The sequence below is a fragment of the Labrus bergylta genome, chromosome 17, assembly GCF_963930695.1.
Source record: "Labrus bergylta chromosome 17, fLabBer1.1, whole genome shotgun sequence".
NCBI lineage: Eukaryota > Metazoa > Chordata > Actinopteri > Labriformes > Labridae > Labrus > Labrus bergylta.
In genome coordinates, this window is record NC_089211.1 from 9,754,391 (window position 1) to 9,781,472 (window position 27,082).

Below are 27,082 nucleotides of genomic sequence, written 5' to 3' on the forward strand. Positions count from 1 at the left end.
TGTATTTGTAATTAAGTAGAGTGCATCAGAAAATAATTTCTTTAAACCTGTCTTCAGTGAGGTAGTACATAATCAAATCAAGAATATGGGTAAAATCTCAATCGGCTCAAAATAACTGCTTAGGAAAGGAAGTCGATTATGGGTCCATCTTAAGTGTGCTAATAAGGTTGTTGCTGAAAGGCATAAGAGAAGTGTCTGACTGAGAGAATTACGAACAGTGTATTAGACCTTTAAACACTCTCCGATGTCCAATTAAGATCTTGTGATTTAGTATCAAAAGCAGTGTTAAGGTCATGTAGCCTGGAAAAAGACCTTAATCATCATCCATGCTAAAATGATATTAGGTGTCACTTCTCATCCTGATAATATCTCCACATATTAGCTATAAATTAGTTGCTATATTCTTCTTAATTAGGAAATTATATTGGATGGGACCGTCATTCCCCCTCCCTTCGCTTAAAAAAGTCAGTCACAACTAATTTAGGTACACATTTACACCAGAGTTCCCCTCAACAACATTTTTTCTGTTCTTTTCATTCTAATTAAAATGTCCTGGCTGTGTTTGGTCATACATGGATTTATACAATTTGATGTTTTTTAAGATCCTCTTTCAGTTGGTCTACTCATCATTAAAGCTGTATGTTCAACATGTCAGCTAAAATATGAAGTTAATTGAAATTTTCTGTTCAGAATCAGCTTGTACTTTGTGTTTGATTCCTCACTTTCAAGAGCACACAGTTTCCCCCAAGATTTACATTTTCTGGCAACCAGAGCAACTCTGCAGTGGCAAAATAATTGAGCATGTATTTTGCTGCCCTGTTTCAGTACAGCTGCGTATTTATTACGAGGCACATACTATCAAGACAATTTGAGGGGAGTTTAATCTTAAAAGATAGGAGCTACTCTTTAATACTCTTAATCAAGAAAATAAACAAAATTTGTGTTTGAGCGGTAATCAAAGCTTTGCGGAGCAATGCGACATATCTGGTAGGTATGCAATACTTTACTTAAGGACAGCAGAGCAAGTCCTTCTGGTGGACCTGTGTCCTGCTTGTTGAAGGACAGCCTACCTATTCACTGCGGTACAAGCTGTGCATATGTCTTGTTGTGACTGCTGATAACAACATCTGTACTGACAGATGGGTTGGGAAATAGTGGTCAGTGGTGAAATATTCCTTTTCTAATTCAATTCTGAGGATGTCACAAATGACTGCAGGTAAACATGAGCTGTCCTCTTTTCAAAGCTGCAGGGGTTGACCTCAGAAAGCAAATATTTGTGAATATAGGAAGATCAGTTATTAAAGCCTTAGATTTTGTTTTTCATACTTGTGACTAACTTCCGTTGCTCAACAGTAAGGTTCAAGGACATTTGTAAAAGCACTGCATACAAGGAAAAACAATCTTTATGAAAATTGAAAGGAAGGACAGAAAACGTATAAGCAAGAGGAATCTGGTCACCCTCAAGATTGAGATGTGGTGGTGCAAACATCTCTGGAAATTATGTAGAGGAATCTGAGCACAGTAACTGATGTGTGGAGGAGGGATCTGGCATTGCAGGGGAAAAAAGGATCAGAGAAACCTTATCCTCAGCAGTTGCAAAAGGTACATTAGATCTCCCTAAAATTGTCGTGAAAATATGGTATGACCTGAAACTGTGTGAGCTCCAGTCGTCTAGGTACAGAATATGTCAACAAACAGGTTGATTATTTTTTGAGCAAGATACTGAGTCGCCACCAACATAGTAAGAGAGAGCAACAACAAAAATGAGCTTCAAAACTTTTCTCTTACCTTTTTATTTATATTAATTTTATAGTTATCTGTATAGTGTTCTTTATTACACTAAGCACAGTGATGACACTCAGCATGGAGTATAAATGCACTTTTTAGCAAAAGAGAATAAAAGAAAAAGGATTTAAACAACAACCATCATGATGACTAATAATGATGGCCGAGGACATCCTGACATTGCAGAAAAACATCTTTTAAAGTCACCATGCACAACATCACACTTGCTAACACTGCATGGTGCATGGTTCCCTTTCTGACCTTGATATCATTAGTTCTTGTGGGAATCTCCACCAAGTAAAAAAAGGAAGGGATTTGATTTCATTAGCATTGGTAATGTTTCTATGTGACCATACAAAGCCATTTCACCTCATGTGTTTTAAAAATATAATAAGTGTATTTATAACATCCATCTGGTAGCCAAAGGGCTGATTGAGGATCTGTTAGAATTTTACAAATGACCAATTTATGGACCATTTATTGAATGATTTACTGTCTCCCCCCAAAAAAAACAAAATTCTGCACAACCTAACAAGGCGACTATTGTGTGGGCACAACAGCAGCAGGGTAGAGATGGGGATTTTTTAGTTACCAGTATATGGAACCACTAAAGGCACTACACAACGAGAATCATTATCTGCAGAGCAAGTTTCAGGACAGCAGCTGCAAAGTGCCTTCAAAATGAAAAAAAAAAGAACAACAACAGAGGATAATTTATTAAAAGCAAAAACAATGCACAAAAACCAAAGCAAAAAAGAATAAAGGGGGTCACCAGGAGAATGTTGCAGTTAAAAGCACAAAAGCAAGTATGCAAAGGTGAGCCAATTACTTTAAGCATATTGTTTGCACGTCCACTAATGGCACAAAAGCTCAGCCAGAAATGGTTTTCAGTCTAGACAGCGTAACAACTACCAGGGTCTGTCGTGAGATTATCTGGCTGCAGTGATATAGCATCAGTTAGAGAACATCTGTGCTGTAGTCAAAACACTGACTGAATATGATGCTGAAATTGGAGTGATTATCTTTTGTCTTTAGGCTTAACAGATCTGGTAATGTGTTCCACATTAAAAACTATTCTGCCTTTCAGTGTAATTATGAAGTAAGCACAGGTGCCTTCTTGTCAATTTAAGATGAAATTATTTTATCTTCTTACATTCTGGCATCTCATCCTTTAGCTTGAGGTATCTTTTCATGATGTCAGGAGTATCTCATTAAAGTCTTCCTTTCATTTCTTTTATCACTTACAAAGCTTTTTTCTGATTCGGGGTTTAGTTCATATGAGCTGAATCCCTCTTCAATACTCCTTTAATGAAATCATGTTTATTTATCACTTAGCAGATCTGGTCCTGTAAATGTGATAAGTTTTCTGTTTGAAAGAGGAAACCAATTTCTTTTGGAAGTCTCCAACATGTCGAGGCTATCCTGTAAAAATACTGGCTGAATTATTTTAGGGTGCAGTTTACACTTTGAATGCTTTCTTATTTTTTTATCAAGCAAAATCTCTATGTGGATTAATTATTGTTTTTTAATTTAATGTTTTCTTTATTTAACATTGATTCTATTCACATTTTTCATATTTTTTACAACTCAAACATTTAACATTTTGTCTCAAATTTGCTCTTGTGATTGATCAAAAGTTTGCTCTAGCTGTTTCCTTCCAGTACAATGACTCACCAAAAAATAAACCTAATGATATTATTCTCTGAATTTAAAAAAAAAACATCTATAAAAATGGTGTTCTTATATAATAGTATGAAATAAAACTGTCAATATTAACAAACTAATCAGACATAGGTATCTGGACACGGACTACAATACTGAGTCACAACACTGGGACTATAGAATCAAATTTATATCCAATTAATTTAACAAAGCACCAAAACTGCTCCAAAAACTTATCCAATCCAATATTGAGGTCTACTTACATCTTTAAGCTAGTGCGCTACAGCACTAGCAGTAATGTGGGTTATTATTACAAACAATAATATAACGTTTTATATATAAACTTTATAACAAATCAACATGAGGGAAACACGATTTCATTACAGAGCAATGTAAGTAAGTAAAGTCAGGGTTTAGGTTTTCCCTGTGTATGTGTATAAACGGGATTAGCTAAAACGGATAGCCACTTTACATAGCAGCCTCTGCCATCGGTGTGTAAAAGAGTGTGAATGGGTAGGTGTGACCTGCAGTGTAAAAGGGCTCTGAGTAGTCAGAAGAATAGGAAAGTGCTAAACAAGCTCAAGTAGATTTAGCATTTCCCTTTGGGTCCAATGGTTATCTGTTTAACATTCTATGGCAATCACAACAATAAAGATGATATTCCAGTATTGGCCTCCCAGACCAAGCAGCACCCTGACATCCAAAGAGCAAAGCTAGTCTAGTTAAAATAAAAACAATATATATCATACAAACTCAGGGATAAGCTCAAAACAAACAAGTATTTTTCTTTTAATAGGACATTAAGGGAGAACACTTGTTCTGGTACTATTCCTTGGCAAGAATCCACACTAGTTGGTTTATTCCTCCATAATCCTTGATGTGAGCCTCAATAATATTTTGACAGTTTGTCACACAACTTGCATGCACTTGCACTTCTCTTCTTCTTCTCTATTTCAAAGATTAAACTTGGGAAGATGCAGTAAGATCATCCACAGTCTCTCACATTGGTATTATTAGAAATAAGACAGGAATACCACCTGAAATTTCTCTATTTGTCTTATCTTCAGATGCAATGAGGGAAACAATCAGTCAGCATCTTGGAATCCTGCAGAGTCCTCCAACTGCAACAGGCGTAGGGTCCTTCCACAAGAGATGCAGAATGACCTGGAACACCAGACCTCACAGGATCTTCCTCCTCCACCACCCCCATCTCCCCTGCCTCACCCCCATTCTCTTCCCCTTCTGGAGAAACATCTTTCCATAGTGACCGGCTCTAATGGTCGCTCAGAACTGATAGGACGAGTGATGGGCCAAGGATTAGGGCCAGGACAGGGGGGCTCGGGGCAGAGCATTACATCGGGACAGTGTCGGGGTTTGGGTGCGGGTGACTGCGGACCTGGACTGGGCTTAGGTCGAAATCCGTTGGTTCAGGAGTTGTCTGAACTGGAGGGGCAAATTCTTGTAATCAAGCAGCAGCTGCAGACAGCAATGAGGCGGAAGAGGGAACTAGAACAGTACCAATCAGAGAACCAGCAAGCAAACCAGACTACACCCAGTCAGCCTCCCATGCACCAGTCTAACCAGTTTGTTCAGTATTCCCAGTCCCACCAGCAGACTAACCAACACACAAACTCACTCCCAGAGTTCTGACACTTTTCGCCTTTGTTCTGCCCAAGGAAACAGGAAACTACTTTTTTCCAAAACCTGCTGTTGGTTCACAAGTGGCAGGCGGTACCCAGAGAGCTGGACTGAAATGTTCTCCATGGATCAGATCCTGCTCTTCAACTTCTGGAATGTGAGATTTGGTTTGAAGAGGGGCATTAGACAAAGGTGAACCAGATACTCTGATCAAGTCTGTTCTCACTAGCCTGTTGCTGTTATACTGAAGAGCTGTGCATATCTTCCATGTTCTTCACCTCCTTTTTACCTCGTTCTGGTCTCTTCATTCTTGCCTTTTACCATTCCTACTTCTCTCCACTCCTTACTCTGGACCTTGGCGTCACTTTCCTCAAAGCCTTTTCTCTTCACAGGTTTAGATTTGCCAGCCATAACGATAAGCTTGAACAAAGAAATTAACACTATTTGGTATTTAAACTTAATAGGTTAATTCACCTGAGTCTTATATTGGGACTCGTTTATAGTGTAAATGACCTGGACCTGAACCAAGCCACTTAGGTCTTTATGTCTTAATGTCTGATAGAAACATTGTACAGCTCAAGGGGGAAAGAAAATAAATACATCTAGTGGTGATTGGTCGGTTACCATTGACAACACTGATCTTAATGAACAACACAATTTGGCCCAATTCTTGTGAGACTTAAAGCAACAATGTATAACTTTTCCATCTTAAAATCGTAGTTTCAAAGTAGATCTAATCGTTCAACAACTTTCCACATGCAGTATAGCGTCTCTCCCATGTCCACAGACCGCCACTGGTCGCATGCTCAAAGAACTATGCAAGTTTTGCAGTGGGGCTGCAGTTCTCTCGCGAGAAGTGTGAATGGCTTTAGGCACTAGCGGGTTAGCCTGTCTCAGTACTGTTTGAGACAATGGATGAGGCTAATAACTAAGCTAAGAGATGGAAGAATACAGTGACCGTTGTAGCTATGAAGTGAAAAAGAGAGAGTGACTGTGCAAGAAGTGGACATCCCTGCAGATATTATTCACAACATATTGCGACATACGTTAGGCTGTATTGTTATCGGTGTTGTTGTCTCATGTTTAGCAGCTTTACCGAGTGCAGAAAGTCATCTTACCCAAGTTTTGTCTCAGGCTTAATACAAATAAATCAATCAATCTATCTTATCCCAAAAGTTTTCTCTACAGACACAAACAGACATATTTGCGCAACATGCGGTAATTTTACTGTAACTTGTCTGTCGACATGATTCTTTGGCCTCTCACAACAGCATTCCTCTGCTTGTTAACAAATGCACGTTGTCTATGAGGGGGAGTAGTAGGGGAGGCATAACAGACATGTGTTGTCCATTATATAGGTATGCTGCAGAATGGGAAGGCTTTGACCATCTGATGGTCAAAGCCTGCTGTGTTCAGGCTTTGACCATCAGATGCTATGCCTTATGCAAAACGAGAGGGTCTGACCTCCGGGAATATAGTTCTTGACTTGTAAACTTGATTTTTATTCAATTTTTGTCCACAAGCTCACCAAACAGAATTCCCACATACTGTTGCGACTTTGGTGAAGAAACTGTTATCAGTATTTAACACAAAAAGACACAATACATCAGAAAGACACATCCATATTCAACAAGAACATCTCGTTGAGATCTTGTGGTGGGTTATAGGACAATAGAAATCAAATTTTACTGATTACTTGGTCAGGTTGTCCTGTACTTCACAGATGCACTTCTAGTTTTTTAAATTCTTTGAGTTCTATATATTATAATTATTCTAATTTGTAATGTTTATTCTAATTTCTTAATTTCATCAATTAATTGAATTCATCCATTAATTTTTCATAGTTTAATTTATGATCTACAAATATGACTTATACATAACGGCTTTGAGGCTTTAATACAACAAGTTGTACATGAAATCTCTCAAGATTAATGATCCCTTAATGGTTGTCATTTTTTCCAGTCAGGGATCCAAAACAGGACCTTTATACCAATCTTCTTAAGATCACACTGGTGCTCTTGTAATCTCAGTTTTGGTAAATTCCCATTCTTTTAGAGTAAATGTAAAGGTGTACTTAAACTTGTTGAACTCCTGACACCTTATTTGAATATGATGATCATTCACAATTGAATACACTGATAAGTCTTTCTGTGATGAGATCTGTTTTCTTGCACCTTTTCTGTTCCTGTTTGAATGTTTTCTGTTATTAAAAACTTACCTCTTCTCTTTGCACTTCACTAACAATTATTTGCCCTTCATTCTTCATTGGGTGTTCATGTTTAAACACAATTTTTGGTACACATTAGCAACCAAAGGAGCGTACTTCAACAAAAAAAGCAACCCTAATATCCTTTAGCAAGAAAGTCAGACAGATGACTCAGATCAAACGGTTAGACTCCCGAACCTTTTTTCAAGGTTTTTGCTTTCATTGATGAGTGACATGTTTCCATCTATGTAAGAGAGACAAAGTAGAGCCCATGAAAGGAACAGATCAATGGGTTACTTTCATTGCATACCAACCAAACTGTGCACTGAGGGAATACTTGCCAGAATATTATCAGGGGTTGGCAATTGCAATTCACCTGTAGGTACCTGTATCCTTTAATCTACATATATTTCAATATATGTTTTAAAAAACACCCTTTAGCTGTATATAGTATATCCAACCCACTCCGAGTTCTGCTGCTAACAATGTGGTTGCTGCACTACTTCAATCACACTGCTAGGGAACAGCAATTTGGACTGGGAGGTGTACTAAGAACAGTCATGGATGACATTTTAAAACCACATGGCATGGTCAAATACTGCCAAACACACTCAAGCAGTCCCTATCTATTTAGCCAGTGTGTCCGCAGGGAAAGCGCAGGCTGTCACAGCTGAAATGAATACCTGACAGAGCAAAAGAGCAAGTGCACTGGCTTAGCCGTCAGCTTTCTTTTGTGTTTGTGTGTGTATGCTTTGCTTAGTGGTGACATAAACATCACTGAAGGTGCGCCGATGGTAACAGGATGAATCAACAGAAAAAATAAATAAGAGCCTGGGTGTAGCATTTCTATGCTCATTCCAATCATTTTTCTGCATAGCATGGTTGGCTTAGGGTGTGATGGAAAGAGCAAAGGCCTGCCTGTCAGACTATGACACTCCGTCCACGAGACAAGAATACATTCATTTTATATTGACTCGTGGACCTTTCTAAACCAAGGTTTCTAAAAAATCACACTTTTCCCTGATTTTTGAGGCGTCAGTTGTTTTTTTCAGATAGCACAATGTAACATGTATTAGTTGCTCACGAAATACATTTAAACTATTTCTTGTACAATAACAACCAAAAGAAGTGCAAAAAGTCAGTACGTTCTGAGCAAAAATGTCCTACAAAGATATATTTATTTTTACTCATCATATTTGCGTACTTATTTCAAAACATTTAAAGCAGGAAAGCTGTGATTTAAAACATTGCAGAACAATAATATATTTACAATAGCAGATTCTTTAGATGTGAAAGACAAGGCAAGTCACAGGAAATTAAGTTTATTTTATTTTTTTTCCTGAACTGAACCTGGGACCTCTTTATGTGATGCGCAGACCTTCTGGCTGTTGTCCTGTTTTACACATAGACCGCAAATATTAAAAGACGAAGCGTGAGTGACGTCAGGAGGCTCATTGGCAGCAGCCACCATGCTGGAAATCCTGTCTCAGCCTAACTTTTAGTCAAGCTAACGACAAGCTTAGAGATGGAGCTGTGGCAGTTAAGCCTCTTGACGAACCGTTATATCATGCCCACCTGTCAATCATGTCATACGTGCCTAACTACAGATGACGCTTATCTTTTTCAAAATCAAAACGGAGCGGTTTGAAAAAAAAAAATCACCCACCATACAGTGTGTGCCAGTGATGACAATAACTAATCAGACCTATTTTTTTTGTTGAACCAGGCTGTAAACATGTTAACTTATGCTGTAAAAACAGCTTGTTTGCCTGTTGTGTGTAGGTGACTTCCGGGGTTCCTGGAGCCAGCCTCAAGCGGACACTCAACAAACTGCAGGATTTTGCACTTCTGCATTGGCTTTATTTTTCAAGACCGGAGGTTGTTACATGAGCCAAACAAATATTTCAAAGAACAGTGACAATACTATTACTTTCTCTTGAAATGTTCTCTCTGATTCCCTTTCACTGGAATTGAAACCTGAGCTAAATCGTTTGAAACCTTCACTTTGCTGGTGAACACAGTCAGCAAAGTTATTATAATAATAATAATCAGTGTTTACAATAACCCAGTTCATTATACAACTATGAGATAAAGACCCAAACCCCAGTCTCACAGGCTGATTATGCTTTATATTTAATCATTAACCACTTTGGGACGGGCTTGAAGGCCACAAGCCAAAACGCATCGGTCTAATTTGTTTATAAGGCTGATCTTCGTACTAGAAGTGTTGCTGGAAATCTTTTGACCTCATTGTCCCGAGCTACATGTTTTTTTAATAACAAATACAAAAACAAAGTTATCAGCTGAACTTGAGCATTTGACACATACTGAAGAAAACACAGGAGAACACATAGTTGCTACTTACTATTTAATTTGTGAACAAACCAAGAAAAAATATATGTAGCATCTCCAATGAAATGCCTTTTATGTTTTTAAAGTAAAATACATTTAGAACCACGATGATAATGAGTAATTCAAATCATGAATATGTATAAAACATCTTGACTTCTCATGTCATGCTGGGCGCATCTTCCAATGGGAAATGAAGTCACAACATTGCATCACAATCCACTGGTGGGTCGAGGAGGGGGAGGAATAGTGAAGTAGGAGTCATAGCCTGGATTCCATTAAAAGGGCTAGCCGAGCCTTAAGTAAGTCAGTTAGTTCCACTCCAAAGACATTTTCTGTTTCTTTTTTTTCATTTTCCCATGTATTTTGTAAGGATTTATTTTTTTCTATTGGGATTGCAGTTTAAATTTAACTGTAAAGCCATACCAGTGACATCTTCAAGGTACACCTGACACAGGCTAGCCCCACTAGACTCTTTATAAAAAAATTCCTATTGACATCACAGAGAATCAGGAAATTGGGGTGATACTCATTCATATTCACATTTCAACCAATCATATTTCAATTTTATTCTAGCTGATAACAGGGCACTGTAAGTGCCAAACCCCATTTTCTGACTCGGAGGATATCACTGACTCTTCCTTGTCACTTCCTCCAAAGGGGAGAGGGGTTGTTCTGCAAAACACATAAACTGGTACCAAACATATCCAGGTTTACAGCAGGCAAACAGGTCCAAATGGATCATAATAGTCTTACAGATTGACAAAAATCTTTACAAAATATGACCTAACAAGGTCAATTAATGTACAGAGAGAGATAATAAAAAGAAGGATTTTGTCTTTTTTCTGTACAAATGACAAACATCACAGAACAACAACATCAATAATTTCCAATAGCAGATTCTTTAGACTGAGGGGGATGGATGTGATGGACGAGGCAAGTCACCTTACAGGATGTGATGGAAAACAGAGTGAGTCAGCTGACTGGAAGTGTGCAGGTTTAACACCATCAGGATAGGCTACAGCACTCGCTCATACAAAATGTACAAAACACCGTCCTCTAACTACAAACAGCACACCTTGGAGGGAAAAAATGCCTCATGCTCTAAATGGTTGAAAATATCTGGAAAAACAATCTGTGCTTAAGTTTGCCTTGGGATATTTTGCCACTGATGCAATCTGTGTGCCTTGGCAGGTTGAATTGAGCATAGCCCAACTAAATGAGAACCACCTGAAACATGGTGTATTTTGTCCCCCCAGTGAATTAAACAGATATATCAGGAGTGTTTTTTGTAAAGCATTCGGAGCCACGTGGCATGCGTCCTTGTCATTGTGTCTGGAAGTGCTGTGGAGACGCAAACGTGACCCGGTGCTGCCCCCTTAGTCATGTGACCTCCGTCATCGATGCCGAGTGGTTCTGAAAATGGATGTGGAAGGAGGGATGGGAAAAGTAGTACAAGATTGGAAAGGAAAAACATAAAAGGAAAGTAGACATAAAAGGGGAGAGGGAAAGAAATGAAAAGGTAGAGGAAACAAGTGTCAAAGAGATTCAGGAGTGCTCTGTGTTTTTCTGTGAGGATTTTAGACAGAGGACAGGGGTGTTGTGCAAAATGTCATGCCTGTATGTTTTCCTAAAAATGTGTCATTGCTTTGTGTCAGAAAATTAAGACAAGAAATAAAGACAGAAGACAGAAAAACAGGAAAGCCAACAAATAGAAAGAAAGAAAGAAAGAAAGAGAGATAGAAATAAAGAAAGAACAAAAAAAGAGAGCGAAAGAAGGAAAGAAAGAACATACAAACAACAAATATGTGAGTCATACTAAAAACCTGTTTAAGTTGATTAAGGTAAGACCATTTCTCTATGGGATCCTAGAAAATTCCAGATCCCACAAATTGAATTACAGTTACAGCAAATTACAGTGCAAACCAAATTACAGTAGACTGAAGTCAAAATCTGAAAGGGGACTTTAACTCTAAGCTCGGAGTCTTGAGGGAGCACTTGCAATTAATGGGGGGGAGATAATGTGCATCATGGAGATTAAGTTTTTGGAATGCCAGGTTAAGTGTTTTCATGTACCTGTGCGCTGAGGGTCTCAAGAGGGCTCTCTACACGGGGGAAAGTCATCAGAGGCAGACCACGGTAGTCTTCAGTTTTCTGTTTAACTGCTGCACTGTGGACGCCTTTGAAGTTGTTCACAACACATATACCCTGTGAAGTATGAAGACAGCTTAATATTAAGAGTGATACGAGGTTCAAAACAACACCTACTGACATGGAACTACTGCAAAACATTCCTGGTTCATCAGGACAGGAAGGTCAGTTTCAGCCGTGACAAAAGGCTGTTGTGATTGTAAATGGACCTTAATCATTATGTCACTTTTTAGGTGACATAATGATTGTGTTTTTAATGTTTTAAATGGTATATGGGCATTGTAACGCTTTTCTAGTTTTTTAGACTACTCAAAGCTGCTCTTACTCATCACATTCACCCATTCATATTCATTCACACAATGTTGGTGTAGCAGCAGGAGAAATTTGGAGGGTTCAGCTTCTTTCCCGAGGACACTTCAACATGTGACTGCTGGAGCAGAGGATCAAACCCCCAGCCTTCTGGTAGAGAGAGGAAATGCTCTGGGGTGTTGGTTTTTGTGGTACACAGTCCAGCAGGCACTGTGAACCCAGGCCTTGATATTTTATATTTCAGTTTAATTCTTGTAAATTAATGTCACTTGAGAATTCACTTTTTTGTCCATCTGTCATGATCTTTAAACAGTACAGACACGACCAAGGTTGTCCCATTTCTGTACTCTTCCATGAACTAGTAAATCAAAGAAGGCAGCCAGAGGGGGAATCTCACCCCTGGGCCGATCATGCCCTCGGGCAGTGGCAAAGGAGGAAATGAAGCAGGCTGATTCACTGCTGGAGAATTCTCAAGGTTTCCTTGTTTGTGGCAGTTAATGGGCAGTGCGCTGCTCTAATGCTCCAAGACCAAGCAAATAAATTAGTCTCAGCTGCCAGGCTACAATCTTATGACAAGGTGCCAGCTTTAGAGGTTAAAAAAAAAACACATACATATGAATTCTTAAAAAAACATCTGTAAGGGTGAATCTCAACTTGAGTTTGATTAAGCCGAGTTGTGATTAAGTACAAATGTTCAAAGTACACCTTAGCTCTACTTCTTTACCTGTGTCTGTGAGGTGACCTTGAGTGACATGAAAGGCGCCAATAAATAAAATGAAATGCATCACTCAAAGGTGAGAGTGCTATCTGGAAGTTTCCAAACAACTTATTATATCAACTTTCAATTCAATCCTTTCTCCAAAAATCGCTAAACCTAAAACTATTCTTCTTTTTTCAAATATATATCAGTACAGTTACAGCTCTGTTGATTTCCTTCAACTCAGAGGTATCCCCGAAGACAATGGATGATGGCTTTCTTTACATTTTCACATCTCCTTATCCATGCTAAGAATACGCTGCCAATGCCAAGCTGCAATCTTTCATTTCCGGTGACTAAAGGACTTTTGATTGTTATGATGAAAATTCTGAAAAGTTTCCTAAACTCAAACAAACGTTAGACATAGTCTTGCCACAGGATACAATTTGTATGGTAATAAAATCAGGCCCAGAATGACATTACGTTCTTGGTTTTTACAGCTGCATTAAAACAAGCATTTTAACTCGTATTCCATGCGGTAACATTTCTCAGACATTTCTTTTGAAAGGCAATTCTACAAATCCTGAAAGCCTTGAATTAGAGGTTTAGATTGAAAACCATTTGAAAATTCAAAGGCTTTGCTTTTCGTAAGACAGTCAGAATGTGACTCTATACTGTCCTTGATCAAGTGGACACTTCTGACTCTTGAATATCATCCTTCAGCTTTCTCAACCGAGAGTTGCCATTGATCCCTCAATCCGCCAACAGAGGACAAATCTCTTCTAAGACCAAAGGCAGTCTCTGTTTGATGAGCCCATTCAGCTCGAATCTGTGTGAGCACTGATAGCACAGGGATTTGAGCTTCACCTGCTTCCTACTCTCTTTGTACCAATTAATTTCTCTCAGGATAGCAGTCCATCAAATTGGCTCAGTTTTCAGATGACAAGACCCTCATAAGCTTCAACAGGACCATTAGACAGATGTGTAGTTGTCCTCACTTCATGGTTTGCTGATAATAAGGTGGAAATGAGGAAGTTCAAAGATGCTGAGTACATGATTGACTTTCTTGGGTTCATCACTCCCTGGAGATCCCGAATCAATGTCTGTCCATTTTTATAGGCCAATCATTGGAAGCTTGAAGCTTATATATCCCTTGTAAAACTGACTTCTTTTGATCCAAGGACACGCTTCTTCATGTTGACAATCCAACACCCAACTTGCTTGTATCTTCCTCCAAAGTCCAAATTTTCACCAAGAACATTTTATAACCATCTATTCAAAGTAATCCTCTTAATTCACCTTTGATTATGGCCTATTCATTTCCCAATCAAGACCCTCCCCATTCTCCTGTGGAGCTTTCTGTTCATCTCAAAGCTGTCTGTTTTAGTGAGTATACCTTTTCTGTGCATTAAAAATGTTTTAACCAATCATCTTGGATGAAAAAAATGGTAAATCCATTCATGATCAGATGAAGCCGTCTCACTCTGGCAAATGTCCAACCTTTTTCTTCTCCACAAACAGATCAATGTATTTGTACATTCATTTTTACAATCACATTAACACAACATGTGCAGATTTTCCACGTGAATCCATATCTTGTAATGCTGTTCGTCTCTTTTTTAATGAAACAGCTGCTAAATCAGCCACCTGCAGCCAATAACATTACCTCAAACCTTCTGTTCATTGTCTTCCATTCATGTCCTCCTCCTCTGTCTCATTTATTTTACACTTCCTGCTTTAAGGCTTTTTACCCAGAGGCAATTACACATAATGAAGCCTCTGAGACAGTTAACTACTTCCTTTTTGATTTGCGAGGGTATCTCCTCACCTTGCATTGTCCTCAGTGGGCTTTATGCTTCTACAGCACCCTCCCCCCCCCGCCACCCCGCCACCCCCCTACCCCACCCCACCCCTACCCCGGAAAGTGTGAGGGTTACCGCTGTAATCACCAATCTGCCTTTTAACACTAAGCACAAAATCTGATGCTGACAAAGCCGTTTTTGTGTTCAGTGAAACCAGACTGTTTGGCAACAGATCACAGGAAGCAAATATATTTCATTAAAGACTGCCGAATTGGAAATTATCCTAATGAGAAACAGAAGTTTATTCTGCACAAATTAGACTTTGTTGAGCCATTTGTTTTGTATGACAGATTACAAGACTAACAAGAATTATTCCCCTCCTCTGCAGGACTAAATTTTTGTCCCTCTCTCACCACCCTTCCTCTCCATGCTCTCTCAGAACCAGAGGCATTGCTGATCTCAGTAGAAATCCAGGTGCCACCTCAGTATATTCACTCTTTTCTTCTCCTCTTTTTTTCCCCAACCAGTGCATCCTTCCCTTTTCCCTCTATCCACACTCACCCGTCTCTGAACCTCCTTCAAGCTCAGTATGAACCATGCTTCATCCTGTTTCACATCCCTCCATCACCTTGTCATGAACTTCTGCTAACTTTTGGACTAAATAAATGTTTAAGAACTCATTCAAATTGACCGAACGGAAAACAAAGACCTTTGCATTCACTAATGTACCTTCTAAACGATAATAATGATTTAGGAAAATTATGAATAAATGTTAACAGAAAGTACGAAAGAATTCATGACATACGCTTGCATTAAGACTGACATACAAACCATATTAAAGGTCTTGGTAAGGTCTGCAGCCTGAGTGAATCGTTTAATTAATGGTTTGGCTTGATTCCGAAAGGAAACTGGAAATTATAATTTAAAAAATAATGAAAGACCAGAATCCTAGAATAATCATCTTCTCTTTTTCTCTTTCCTCTAATCCCCACTCCAACTGAACTTTTCACTTTTCTGCCATCCTCACCAGAAACAGAGCAACTGCTGATCCCAGTATAAATCCAGCCACTACGTCTGAACAGTGGCTTCTGTACTCTGACACTCGGTTGAGGCCCGTGAGGAAGGCCGAACAGAGCGTGCCGAGACAGAGCACAGGCTTGGCCAGGCGGCTGGACTTGGTCTTGATGGTGCTGGTGATGTACATCTAGAAATGAGGACAGAAAGCATTTTAAATCACACCAAGCGACAGTTAAGAAAACCATAGTAAATGTTCTTTATCATGTCTCAAAGGTTTAAAGGTCCCATATTATGCTTTTTCTGGTTTTATATGCTCTTTAGTGTGTTTTCCAAGTGTCCTGTGCATGTTTAGGCACATCTATGTGCATAAATTCAAAGTCCGCGGAAACGCGGCTTCTCCTACCTCCTCCTGTTAGCTGTAGCATTAGCCGCATGTAATGCTCGGTTCTAGCCCCCCTCGATAAAAATTTGTCAGTCCGACGTCATTGTCAGTGTGAGATCACTGATCTAAGCCCATTGGCTCGTTGTGGCAAGCCCTGCAGCTCATGTTGAAATTTCCGAGAAGCGTGCTGAGCAACTGACCAATAACGACAGAGCGGATCGGCAGACCAATCAGAGCAGACTTGGCCCACGTGGGGTCTAACAGTGTGGGCTCAACAGAGTGCAGCTGATGGACTCAGAGCGTAAGAGGGAGCAAGGAGGAGCAGTACATGAAAACAGACACTTTTTTCGAACTTTATCTATTGTGAACGTACAAAAGTAGGTACATAGATTAAATATACCAACCCCAAAAAAGGGCATAATATGGGCTCTTTAATAATAACCCCTGAACAAAAGGAATATTATGCATAGACCCTGGAGGTGCTCCTGCAGAAATAGAATCAAATGTAACATTTGATGACAGAAAAAAAAATCCCTCTCTTTGGATGGAAGAAAAAAAAACAGAAAGATGTCTGAAACTTTCATCATGTGAGTGAAATAACTCCAAAACAACGACGATTAAACAAACAAAAAAAAAGGTAAGGTAATGTGGGAAGCTCTCCAAATAGATGTGAAAAAAATGAATTAAACTTGAATCATCTTCCATTGCCAACGGAGACTATGCTTTTCAAATCATCCTTTCATCAACAACCTGTCCTTGTAGTTCTCTGGCTGCAGTCAATAAAATCTGCACTTCCGCACTCTCCCTTTTCACTCTTCAGCTGCCGAGCGCCTCCATCACTCTGACATCATTTAGCAGCTCTTCAAACAGACCTATTAAACACATTCTTCACAGGTTTTTTTCAACCACATTTTAAAAAACAGCCTTGGACCTGCCTGTGACATATGTTTGTATCAAACAGGCCTTGACAAGCTTTCAAGAAATATGAAGCAGGCCCATCCTTGACAATGCCTCAATCAAAGATTCAGAGGGAGGTGGTATGTAGCAGCTTACAACAGCACTCTTTCTCAATCAGAGATCATTTCAAATTCAATCTATCAAACATCTTTTCATCTCAGTTTTTAATGGTGAAAAAAAAATCCACCAAGATGTTAAAGTTCCTTTATTCCATCCCGACTGAGTTACTTTAGCGCAATGAGTACAACAATATTAATTAACTTAAACTGCAGTGTTGAAGAAAATCTGTCAGAAGCTTTATCAAGGTCAAAGAGGCTACTTTTCTCACCTTTGCCTAACACACTACCTCACACATGATATTCTGACTGTAACACCAGCGGGAAGAGGAAGGTAGAAAATGTTGCTCCTCACAAGAGTTCAAGGTGTAAAAGATCTTTTATCAAACTGTATGGTGCGGTCTCACAAGGATCGCAAAACTGAATCCCTGGGATGAGGTTCGTTTTTGGACAGAAGATAAATATGTTTCAAAGCAATAAAACAGGAAAGGTTTTGTAAACATTTCCTTAATTATTTAAAGGATTTAAAGTGTAATATTTTGTAACCCAGAGAAAAAAGATCAGTTGATAAAAGGCCACAAAGTAAGAAATACACTTAACAAGCCAAAATGTCTTCATATCTACAGTAACAGTGGATCTTAGTGTGATTTTCCTTTAAACCTTTCAGTCTGTGAAACACGCACATTAAACCTCATTATAGTGCCCTGTGCTCATGTACATTCTGCTCACCGTCAAGTAAACGGCAGAGTAAACACTCAGCGAAGCGTCCTTAGAGGGAAAGGATCGGCGGGCGTTCTCCACGACCACAGAGGGCCCGGTGCAGATGTTTCCGTTGACAATAAACTGGTGATTAAAACGACACTCGGTGCCTGTGTAGTTTGGCTTGCAAACAGACAGGAAGTAGGGCGACAGACCTCCCGTCACCACCTGGCCTGCGTTGACGAAGATGTCTGTGGCAAACAGTCCAAAGGCAAACACACCTGGGGCACACAGACAAACAGATGCACAATAATAATTTACCCGCACACAACAACCCACACGCTCACATCAAAGAATAACCGACACATACGACAAATCCTGGAATGCCTCTTGACATGTATGTCTTACATCATGAGGACATCACCTTATTTAAAGGGGTTCATTTGAACTGTGACTATCTGCTTCACCCCAGAATGGCGCATTCCCATAAATAAGTCTGCTGTGTTTATTTCTTGAATGATCAAACACTTACCCTGAATGCAAATTGTACTGATGTAATGTTTTGTTACAGCTGCACATGCATTGTTTCACACTCATCCCACACAAATGTAGAAGAGTAACGTAAAATCTTCTTTTTTTTTCTCTTTTGCAGCATGAATGAATCAAAAGTATTAAGTAGAAAAAACAGCAACATTGAAGTAAAAAAAACGGATAGAGTAGTGGACAATGGGCGAATAATATTGACACACTGAAAAAAAGTAGCATCTGATATGAATGATTGCACTGACACTTTCAGCCCACCAACCCTGATAAGTGGCTGTGTCTGCATTCCTTTGGTTGTGAAATATGACTGCTGATTATCTGACCTGCTTAGCCATGAAATTACTCTGCTTTGTATTCTCATCCGGGGGTGGGGTGGGGCGGCAGAGGGCTAAGGGAGGGGGGACAGGAGGGTTTTGCTGTGAGGGGCACAGGGACACGATTATGTGAAGGGCATTGAGGGGAAACAGAGTAGGGGAATCAGGGTGAGAAGAGGTGCAGGCAAGAAGGAAACGAAGAGCCTCTATGATCCTACACATTTGAGACTGTTTGGGAGCAGACTGATATATAAATCATGCGAATTGCCTAATGAATTTCTGATGAGTGTTTTATAAATTGAAGGGGTATTATTTAAAAATGAACAATGCAGCTCTGATTATGCCAGGAAGGTCCAATAGACGACCTCCCTTATTGGAACGGGTAGCATAGAGTCTGTCAGTTTGCCCAGTTCTACTCAAGCTTGGTGGAAAAGTGGCTGTAAAAATGTGAATTCAAAAGGTTAGAGTTGCATGGCTCATAAGCTATTCCACCACAAGAGCCCACGCGAGTGAGGTTATACACCTTATAGTGGTGTAAACAGCCCCATTGCAAGAAATAAATACTTTTATATAAGCTTCAATAGGATCCAACATGTCTGACTAAGATTTGTTTCAGTGGATAATGCAGTTTTAGAGAAGCTGCAGTGAAGGCATCACAGCTGGACTTGATCCCAATTGGCTCCCTTCACTGAAGAATTACTGAAATCCATTCAGTCAGGGGGGTTTGCCGTATTTAAACTGAAATGCTTCCCCTACCAAAAACCAAGTATAAATCATAGCAAGACGGCGTCATCAACCAGGCAGGATCCAGGCCGTTTACATGAACAATTAACATTTTTAACATGACATAACCAGATCCAGTAAAGCTAAATATATCAAAGTGTCTCATTGCTCCGTGGTTCATATCACACCAGCCATATCGTCGCTATTTCTAGTTTCAGCACGGAACATCGGATGTGTGCTACTTGCATCGAGTGATGCAACAGAGCTGATGTTTTAGCTTTGTCAATCTTGCTAGCCTAATTTTTTATGTCTCTCATTTAATCCCTCTTTGTGCATCGACCTGTCGCAGACACAATAGAAATGTGTCTGATCCCGTCATATATCATGCCATGTACAGGTGATGGAGCTAACAGTTTGGGGACCCCCTACCCCCCACCCCCGCTTTTGCCCTTTGTAGGATACATTAGTGCATGGTAAATCATCTTCACATGACACCCATTCCTTAAGCTTTGAATCATCAAGGGCTACTGCTTTTTTTGCATTGGAGCTCCCCTCACAGGTAACTGACAGCACCTTCATTCAACTGTCAGTTTAGCCATTATACACAGCATAATGCTTTCTGGTTAGAAAATGACTGACTGGCTGAGAAAGCCAACGGAATAACCCCAGTGTTACAGTTGCATAGTTCACTGAACTACTTACCATATTTACAGAATGGACGAGCTTAGGAGGTAAATTCAAGGAACACAGGATTGAAGACAGTCAAAAGCAGCACTGCATTATGAATGCTGAGGTGATCATTTAAGCCCACACTGATATGCATTTGAATAATGATGTGATCACTTAGCTACAATAAACAAATTCAACTACACATTCAGTGACTTTGTATCATCGTGCTGAACCAAATGAAATCATTCAAATCAGCGACACCATCCTTATTTTTGGTCTGTGTGCTGTTCTGTTCAGCTGCACTGAAGCGATGCATGAGGCAAACAGTGCTGAGACTCCATGGTATGAGGCACAAGATATTCACTGAGCTACCAGAAGATAAACAAGGCCTGTAGATGAGGGTGAGGTATGAGAAGTGTACAGCATCCAAGATGATGTTGTGATGTACGCTCAAAAGACTTTGAACTTTCTCCTTAATGCTTTTTGAGATGTTGATTTCCTTTCACTTCAAGTTTGTTTTTGAAATTTAAATTTGACCAGAGAGAATCCTGCTCACTGCTCTTGCTCAACATAACCATTTATTCAAAAACAAATCACACGTTTGAAACTGAAGTTTAGAAAATGTGATGACTGGTTTAAAACAGTTTTAGCAGGATTTTATTTATAATTGCTATTATTTTCTATCACACATGTTCAGGGTTTCCCATTAAGTACTAACTTTCTTTTTGTTAAAATACAAATGGAGAAAAAAAAATCCCATTTTTGCACCCCTCTGTAGGTATGAAATGACACTTGCATGATGTTAAAGTCAGTGTGTATATACTTATAACTTGCTGCCTGATACGTTCATTATAAAAGTGCTAAGTGCAGTTTTAATAATGGGCATTGAACCATTCTTACCTATGAATCGTATGATGCGACGGATAAGTGGGTTGAGGTAACAACAGTCCCCTGTCACAATGGTTTTCTCCTGGGCCAGGAGGGCTTCTCTCGTTGATTTCATCACGTACATGGACACCTCTCCGACGAAAATCTACAATAGAATATGTCGCAGAGTGAATCAGAAATACAAGACAGAAAACAAGACAAGGAAGAAAAAACTCAAACTGAGCATTACATTATGGGTAGAACATTTTGCCCATTTGGCCTGTGTTCATAAACCACTGTCTCTTTCTTCAGGTCCATTATAGTGTGGACATTACATCAGGTCTAATGGAAAAACTGCTGCTGGACACACAAAATGGAACTCATTGCCAGCTGCCCTGGGTGATACAGGATGCTACAAAATATTTGTGCGTTTTTTAAGTGAGGGTGTGGGTACACTGTCAGAGCATCTGTGTGTACATATGTGGTTTTGGCCTCTAATGTGTATGGGTGTGTGGTTGTAGTTTGTTTAGAGCCCCAGATCTGTAACATTTTCTGTTTTCATCAATCATAAATACCCTCAAATCATCAATATGTTGTGTCGATGTGATGTTTTAAAAACATGAAGTAAAAAAAGCAAAGTTCAACGAGGGCCTGACAGCAGACACATAACACTGTAGAATATTTAAAGTTGGGCACTGGATTCCGTCCTGTCTAGATTTTCCAAAAAAAAAGGAAGAATGAATTAATATTTTCAAACACTTTTTCCACTGATTGATGACCGACTAAAATGTTATACCAAATGAAAGATACATCAAAAGCAAAATAACCGAAAAATCCATCTTTTCTTGCATAATGATCAAGAAACATCTGTCCTCAAAGGCAACACGAGCCAAAAAGGCCTTTATCTTCAAAGTAACTTTATGTACAAAAGCTGGTGACTTGTGGCATGAAGTTTGGACATGACTGAGCAGTGGTTGTGACAAATCAAAAGGCATTTTGCAGAAGCCGAAAGGGAAAGCTGGTGTTAGTGTAGCTGTTGACATAATTTCACCACAGGCATAATCAAAGGAGTTCAGGACTTAAATCTAAACATAATTATTTATGGGACCAAACAAACCTATGAATGTTATATCTGAAATATGAGCTGGTAATATAGGTCAGTATTGAAGAGAGAGTTTAACCTTCCTCAGAGACAGTCTTTTACTGAAATGGTTCTGAAATGTTGAAATCAGTGATTCATTTCTTTTTTTATTACTAGGTGATGCAGAACAATGTTCTGCATCACCTAGTGATTCATTTCTTGATACTCGTCTTAAATGATGGCTTTAACATTTTCAAGCAACTAGTAATTGCCTTGAGGTATTTGTCTCACTAGAGTCTGCCTTAGCTCTGAAAAGGTTAGCTAATGCTGACTGATCATCTTATTCCAGCTCATGTACCACCAGCTCTCCTTTATACAAATGTCATGAAACTGAAATGAACTGACTGAAAACAACTACCTTCAAATATAACACGTCAGAAACTCAGACAAACTGGCATTCGGCTGACACTGGTGTCTGAGCAGGAAATGAAAAGGTTGAAACACAGACACAAATAGAAAATGCAAATCATTAAAAGGGCGACGAGTTCTTGGGGAGTAATTTGTCTGACAAAAACGATAACAGGCAACATAGTTCTGGTTCATCTACTATCTTAATAACATGGACCCATCCATCAGTGCTAGGAACAGATTTATGGAATCTCAGGTCTGAAACACACTTGAAGGCCATAGTTTACTATACTTGGGACACTAAAATGAAACAAGTAACTTTCCACAGTTTAAAGGCATAACCTTTTTACTTTATATCTCCCTGTCTATATGCTTTCACTCTACAGCCCCATTTCCACCAAGCAGCCCGGTTTGGTTCAGTACAGTTTGGTACAGTTCGGTTTGGTAAACCCTGGTCTCTTGCTTGTGTTTTCACAGCCAGCCGTACCCTTATTTGTTAAACGGAGTGTAAGCCAGATGGAGATAGCCGCACCAGCTATGTAATAGTGTGACATCATAGCAGCCCAACACAATGTAGCCCGCTATAAGAAGAACGGGACAAAGTAGACAAAAAGGACCGTTTAAGGTCGGCTGGGTACCCTTGGCACCCCAACAAAGGGGAACCAAAAAAGTAGGACGGTACGGATCCCTTATTTTGGTAACATTCTCAACTTTTGACGGTGGAAACGCCAATAAATGGGAACCGTACTGAACTGAACCAGACTGCTTAGTGGAAACACGGCTTATGACAAACGTTTCCTATATAAAACATGAATGATTCATATTCCAGTTAGTACCAACATATTGAATGGCACATAAAGAGATTTTGGATCAGTCTTGATTGTAACATTTAATACACTGTTGATTTGATGTGATGAACTATTCAAATTTAAATCAAAACAGCCCTTTGTGGGTCTAACACAGTAAGATTGGATTGGACGTATCATGAACAATACAAGGTGTTTTGGCGAGCTATAACAGCAGCTCTTGAAAGGACCAAAACAATAAGAAATGCCCTCTGTGTTTTTCTCAGCTTTTTGTTATTTCTCTACCAATTCATTCAAATGCAAATATATAGATATACATATCAATATATATTTTTGATTTTTTAAAACTCTTTTGTTATCAAATGTCCCATAAAACGTTCATAGAGAGATAACGTCATCCTATGTCCAAAAGACAAAAACTAAGGTATATAGTTTAGAGTGATTTAAAATCATTGATGATGATAGGTTACTGATGACATACCTATAATAGTTGAGTAATCAAGTAGCTGAGCCAAACACCTTCATCTTAAACTTTTCTTAAACCCTTATCAATGTGGTTCTTGAGTTGCTCTTACGTAACTCTGAGTCATGAAAAAGTCATTATTTTCAGTCGCAAACCTAAAGATAATGATAACTAATTTCTTCTTCTTCTTCAAGTCACTACCTGGTATATGGTTTTTAGCATCTTTCAGCACTTTGTTTTGGCCCACACCCTACAGTTCCCTCTCACTGCTTTACTCTTTTCTTAAGGAGCAGGCATGCAGCTATTCTAAGCTTATAAGCTCTGATAAACCCACTTTAAGTGCCCAACCCATTACAGTGCCTACCTGCTGCATATAGTGGAGCATTACAAAGCTAAAGAGCCAGATATCTCCCTTAGGAGTCATTGAAGACTTACACACAGCTAAAAATATGATGCTAAATCTTAGAATTACCCTCATTAGTAGGCCAGACACAGCATACACGTGAAACAATATGTAAAGCTTTTACATCTAGAGCTTTTTATGCTGTCCCTAAGTGGGGGAAAAATATAAATCAATTAAATGTCTTCTTAATGAGCCAATCATTTTCAGTATTGCTACCAAGACACATTAAAAAGAAGGGGTATAAGCCATCAAGGAGCAAAATTGGTATGGATAAAATGCATTGGAGTTGCACGCTGAATATTAATTCCAAACAATCCTTCTCTGATAGATCTCTGACTGTAGAGAGTTTATTCTGAGAAACTTCTACAGTGGCAAGGTACTTGGTATTTAGCATAACACTGTTTCTGTTGGATCCACAATTGACAGGAACAAAATCATTCTATACGCATCTTGGCTCTAAGGAAAAAGGAGTGAATTCCTGATGCCTTTCCATGGCTGAACAGGTTTACATATACAGTGAAGTTAAATATGACCCTCTAACCTCCACAGCGTCCCATTATTCCAGCCATGTGGAACAATCTGCATAAATTACTGCCTTTCTGTTAATTGGCCAACAAACTAGCTCTGTCATCATTAATTTGTATTGGCTGCTTCTCTGCTTTATGACTCATGTTGATGGAGTAATACAGAGTGTCAAGCACAACTTAAACACCTGACACAGCACTCTCAAAGGGCACTATAAAAAGTTTGGAATAGCATACAGATGACTAGAGACTGTGAAATACAAAGGCAAAATTTAGGCCAATAAGAGAGAGGAAAGACATGGAAATAAAGGAAATGACCAGTGGTGCTTATCTGTATGTGATCAGGGAGAAGTGTGATAAAGGAAGAAATTATCTCAAAGGAATTGTTAGTTTTGTTTTGTAACACTACAAATGGTTTACTGGCTTAACAACGGCCTTATACAGTAGAAGTCAGTGTGTACAGGTAGAGGGCTGCACTTCACATTCACTAGTAGTAAGGTGTGCCTCAGGGGTCAGTCCTGGGGCCACTCCTGTTCATTCTTTACATAAATAACGTTGTTTTCAATGTTGATTTTCATTTTTACCCTGACAACACTGTAATGTACTGCTCAGCACACACTCTAGACCAAGCTCTTACACACTTACAACTTGCTTTAAACACTTTTCAACAAAAAGTTGTAATTTAAAATGTGTTTATCTGCAGACAAAATGAAATCAATGCTGTTTTCAAATACAAAATCTAACCACTAAACCTGCCTTCGATCTTCACTTCTCAGGGTACACATTGATTGATTCTGTTCCTCGATAAAGACATATTGGTATTTTAATTGGTGAATTGCTCTCCTTTACACCTCACATTCAGCAGCTGGTAAAAAGGTAAAACTGGGTTTTTACATTAGACTCAAATCCTGGCTATCTAAAAAAAAAAAAGAGTGGTTGCTGCCACTTTTATGTCTATGCTGGACTATGGAGATTTTTTATAAATGCACTCCCCGTCTTAAAACTTACACTCTCTGGACACTGTGTATCACAGAGCTATAAGGTTCATCACTTATTGCAATCCCTCACTCGTGATTGTTTGTTGTATGCATGTGTTGCATGGTCTTCTTTGTCCACACGCAGACCTAAACACTGGCATACAGTATTATTAGTCAATTTTAGGTCTGCTTCCTTCATAACTTCTGACCTTCATTAGTTTGCTGCTCCCTTTACTGGGAACAAATTGTTAAAACAAACACAAACATTTTGTGTCTTTTAATATTTTATAATGATGTACCCTTTATGATATTTTGTATATATGGCTGCTTATTGTTTGTCGGAAAGTGTACTGCTGCCTGTTTTGAATAGATTTTTAATCCTAAAATGTTTTTCCCTGGTCAAATAATGGTCAAATAAAAATTAAGAAAAGATAAACCTTTGCAGTCATAGCAGACAGATGAAAATAAATAATATGTCAACCTCTCTTTTTGTGAAGTTATCAGTGCAGAAGACTGTCAAAACTGTAACCATAATAATATTGTCTTCCCCATTCCCTTGCTAATCATAACATTCTTCAGGTTACAGTTCATATTACTCTCTTGTTTACGTGTATCAGAGTATGTAAGAACAGATTTTCAACACTAAGGCCTGATGATGATCCGGCACAAAATTAGCTTTACAGAGAGAAAACTGGGGGCAACAGTTCCCGTTTCATTTGATCAGTAAAAGCCGCAATAAATCAAATTTTACTTAAGCATCACACGCCAGCACTCAATGCTCAGAGCCTGAAAGCGAGGAACAAAATGTCCCAGATTATAAAGCTTTTAAAAAAAGGATACACAAAGAGGCAGCAGAACAGCAATATCTCATTACAAATAAAAGGGTAGCATGTGTCCTGGAACAATACGTCTTTGTTATAAATCATCATAAATGATGGTCACTTAAGTCAAAGAGCTGATGTGTGGAATTGGTTATCTCTAATAATCCCAACACTGACACACAACTGTGGTGCGTCACATTTATGCTTTTTGTTTATGCTTTATTTATTATTTAAATTTGCAACAACAAACTGAGCCTTGTGTCTGACCATAACGAATCTAAAAGCCAATAGACGTATCTCTTATATATATATATATATATATATATATATGGACCAATATATGGTCCATTTGAAATGTGAGATAAAAATTCATTTGATCAAACACACACATGCAGACATGATTCAGAAGGTGTTCATAAAATATTTGACATGGGTTGAATAATACTCTAATCCAGGGGTCCAGAGACATATGGTGGCTGGTCTGCTTTGATTGTTGGAGAAAATAGGCATGGAGCTAAACTGACACCTTGTGGCTGAACGGTGCTATTACTAAGAGAACTTTTATCAACAATATGTACCTCTCACCATTGATGCAGCTACACCTTTCATTCAGCTCTATACGTTAACAAACTCAACTCTACAAGTGAACAGCTTGGGAAATTCAAATTGTATTGGTCATAAGGTTTTTTAATTAACTATAACTGACCCTTTTTTCTAAGGATATTTTAAAAAGTCATGGCAAGAAATGTAGGCACAAATGATTTTTTCTACTA

The 27,082-nt window shown here is 38.9% G+C and overlaps 2 protein-coding genes across 4 annotated transcripts in view; one reads left to right on the forward strand and one right to left on the reverse strand.

The window, feature by feature from the left end:
* grin3a (glutamate receptor, ionotropic, N-methyl-D-aspartate 3A) overlaps window positions 1-7,309 on the forward strand; it is a 46,993-nt gene extending 39,684 nt beyond the window's left edge. The window contains exon 10 of the mRNA XM_065965946.1: window positions 4,515-7,309. Coding sequence (XP_065822018.1) covers window positions 4,515-5,097 — 583 coding nt within the window. The 3' untranslated portion in view covers window positions 5,098-7,309. The remainder of the gene's footprint in view (window positions 1-4,514) is intronic.
* A 2,333-nt stretch (window positions 7,310-9,642) lies between these two features.
* The window catches only part of plppr1 (phospholipid phosphatase related 1), a 56,625-nt gene continuing 39,185 nt past the window's right edge, over window positions 9,643-27,082 (reverse strand). For 2 of the 3 annotated variants that reach the window (XM_020636976.3, XM_020636977.3), the window contains exons 4-8: window positions 20,860-20,992; window positions 17,741-17,991; window positions 15,627-15,803; window positions 11,717-11,848; window positions 9,643-11,056 (exon numbers count right to left, since the gene is read on the reverse strand). In XM_020636976.3, the coding sequence (XP_020492632.1) occupies window positions 11,024-11,056; window positions 11,717-11,848; window positions 15,627-15,803; window positions 17,741-17,991; window positions 20,860-20,992 (726 nt within the window). In that variant the 3' untranslated portion in view covers window positions 9,643-11,023. Of the gene's footprint in view, window positions 11,288-11,716; window positions 11,849-15,626; window positions 15,804-17,740; window positions 17,992-20,859; window positions 20,993-27,082 lie in introns of all 3 variants that reach the window. The other variant, XM_020636978.3, reaches the window with a different exon arrangement.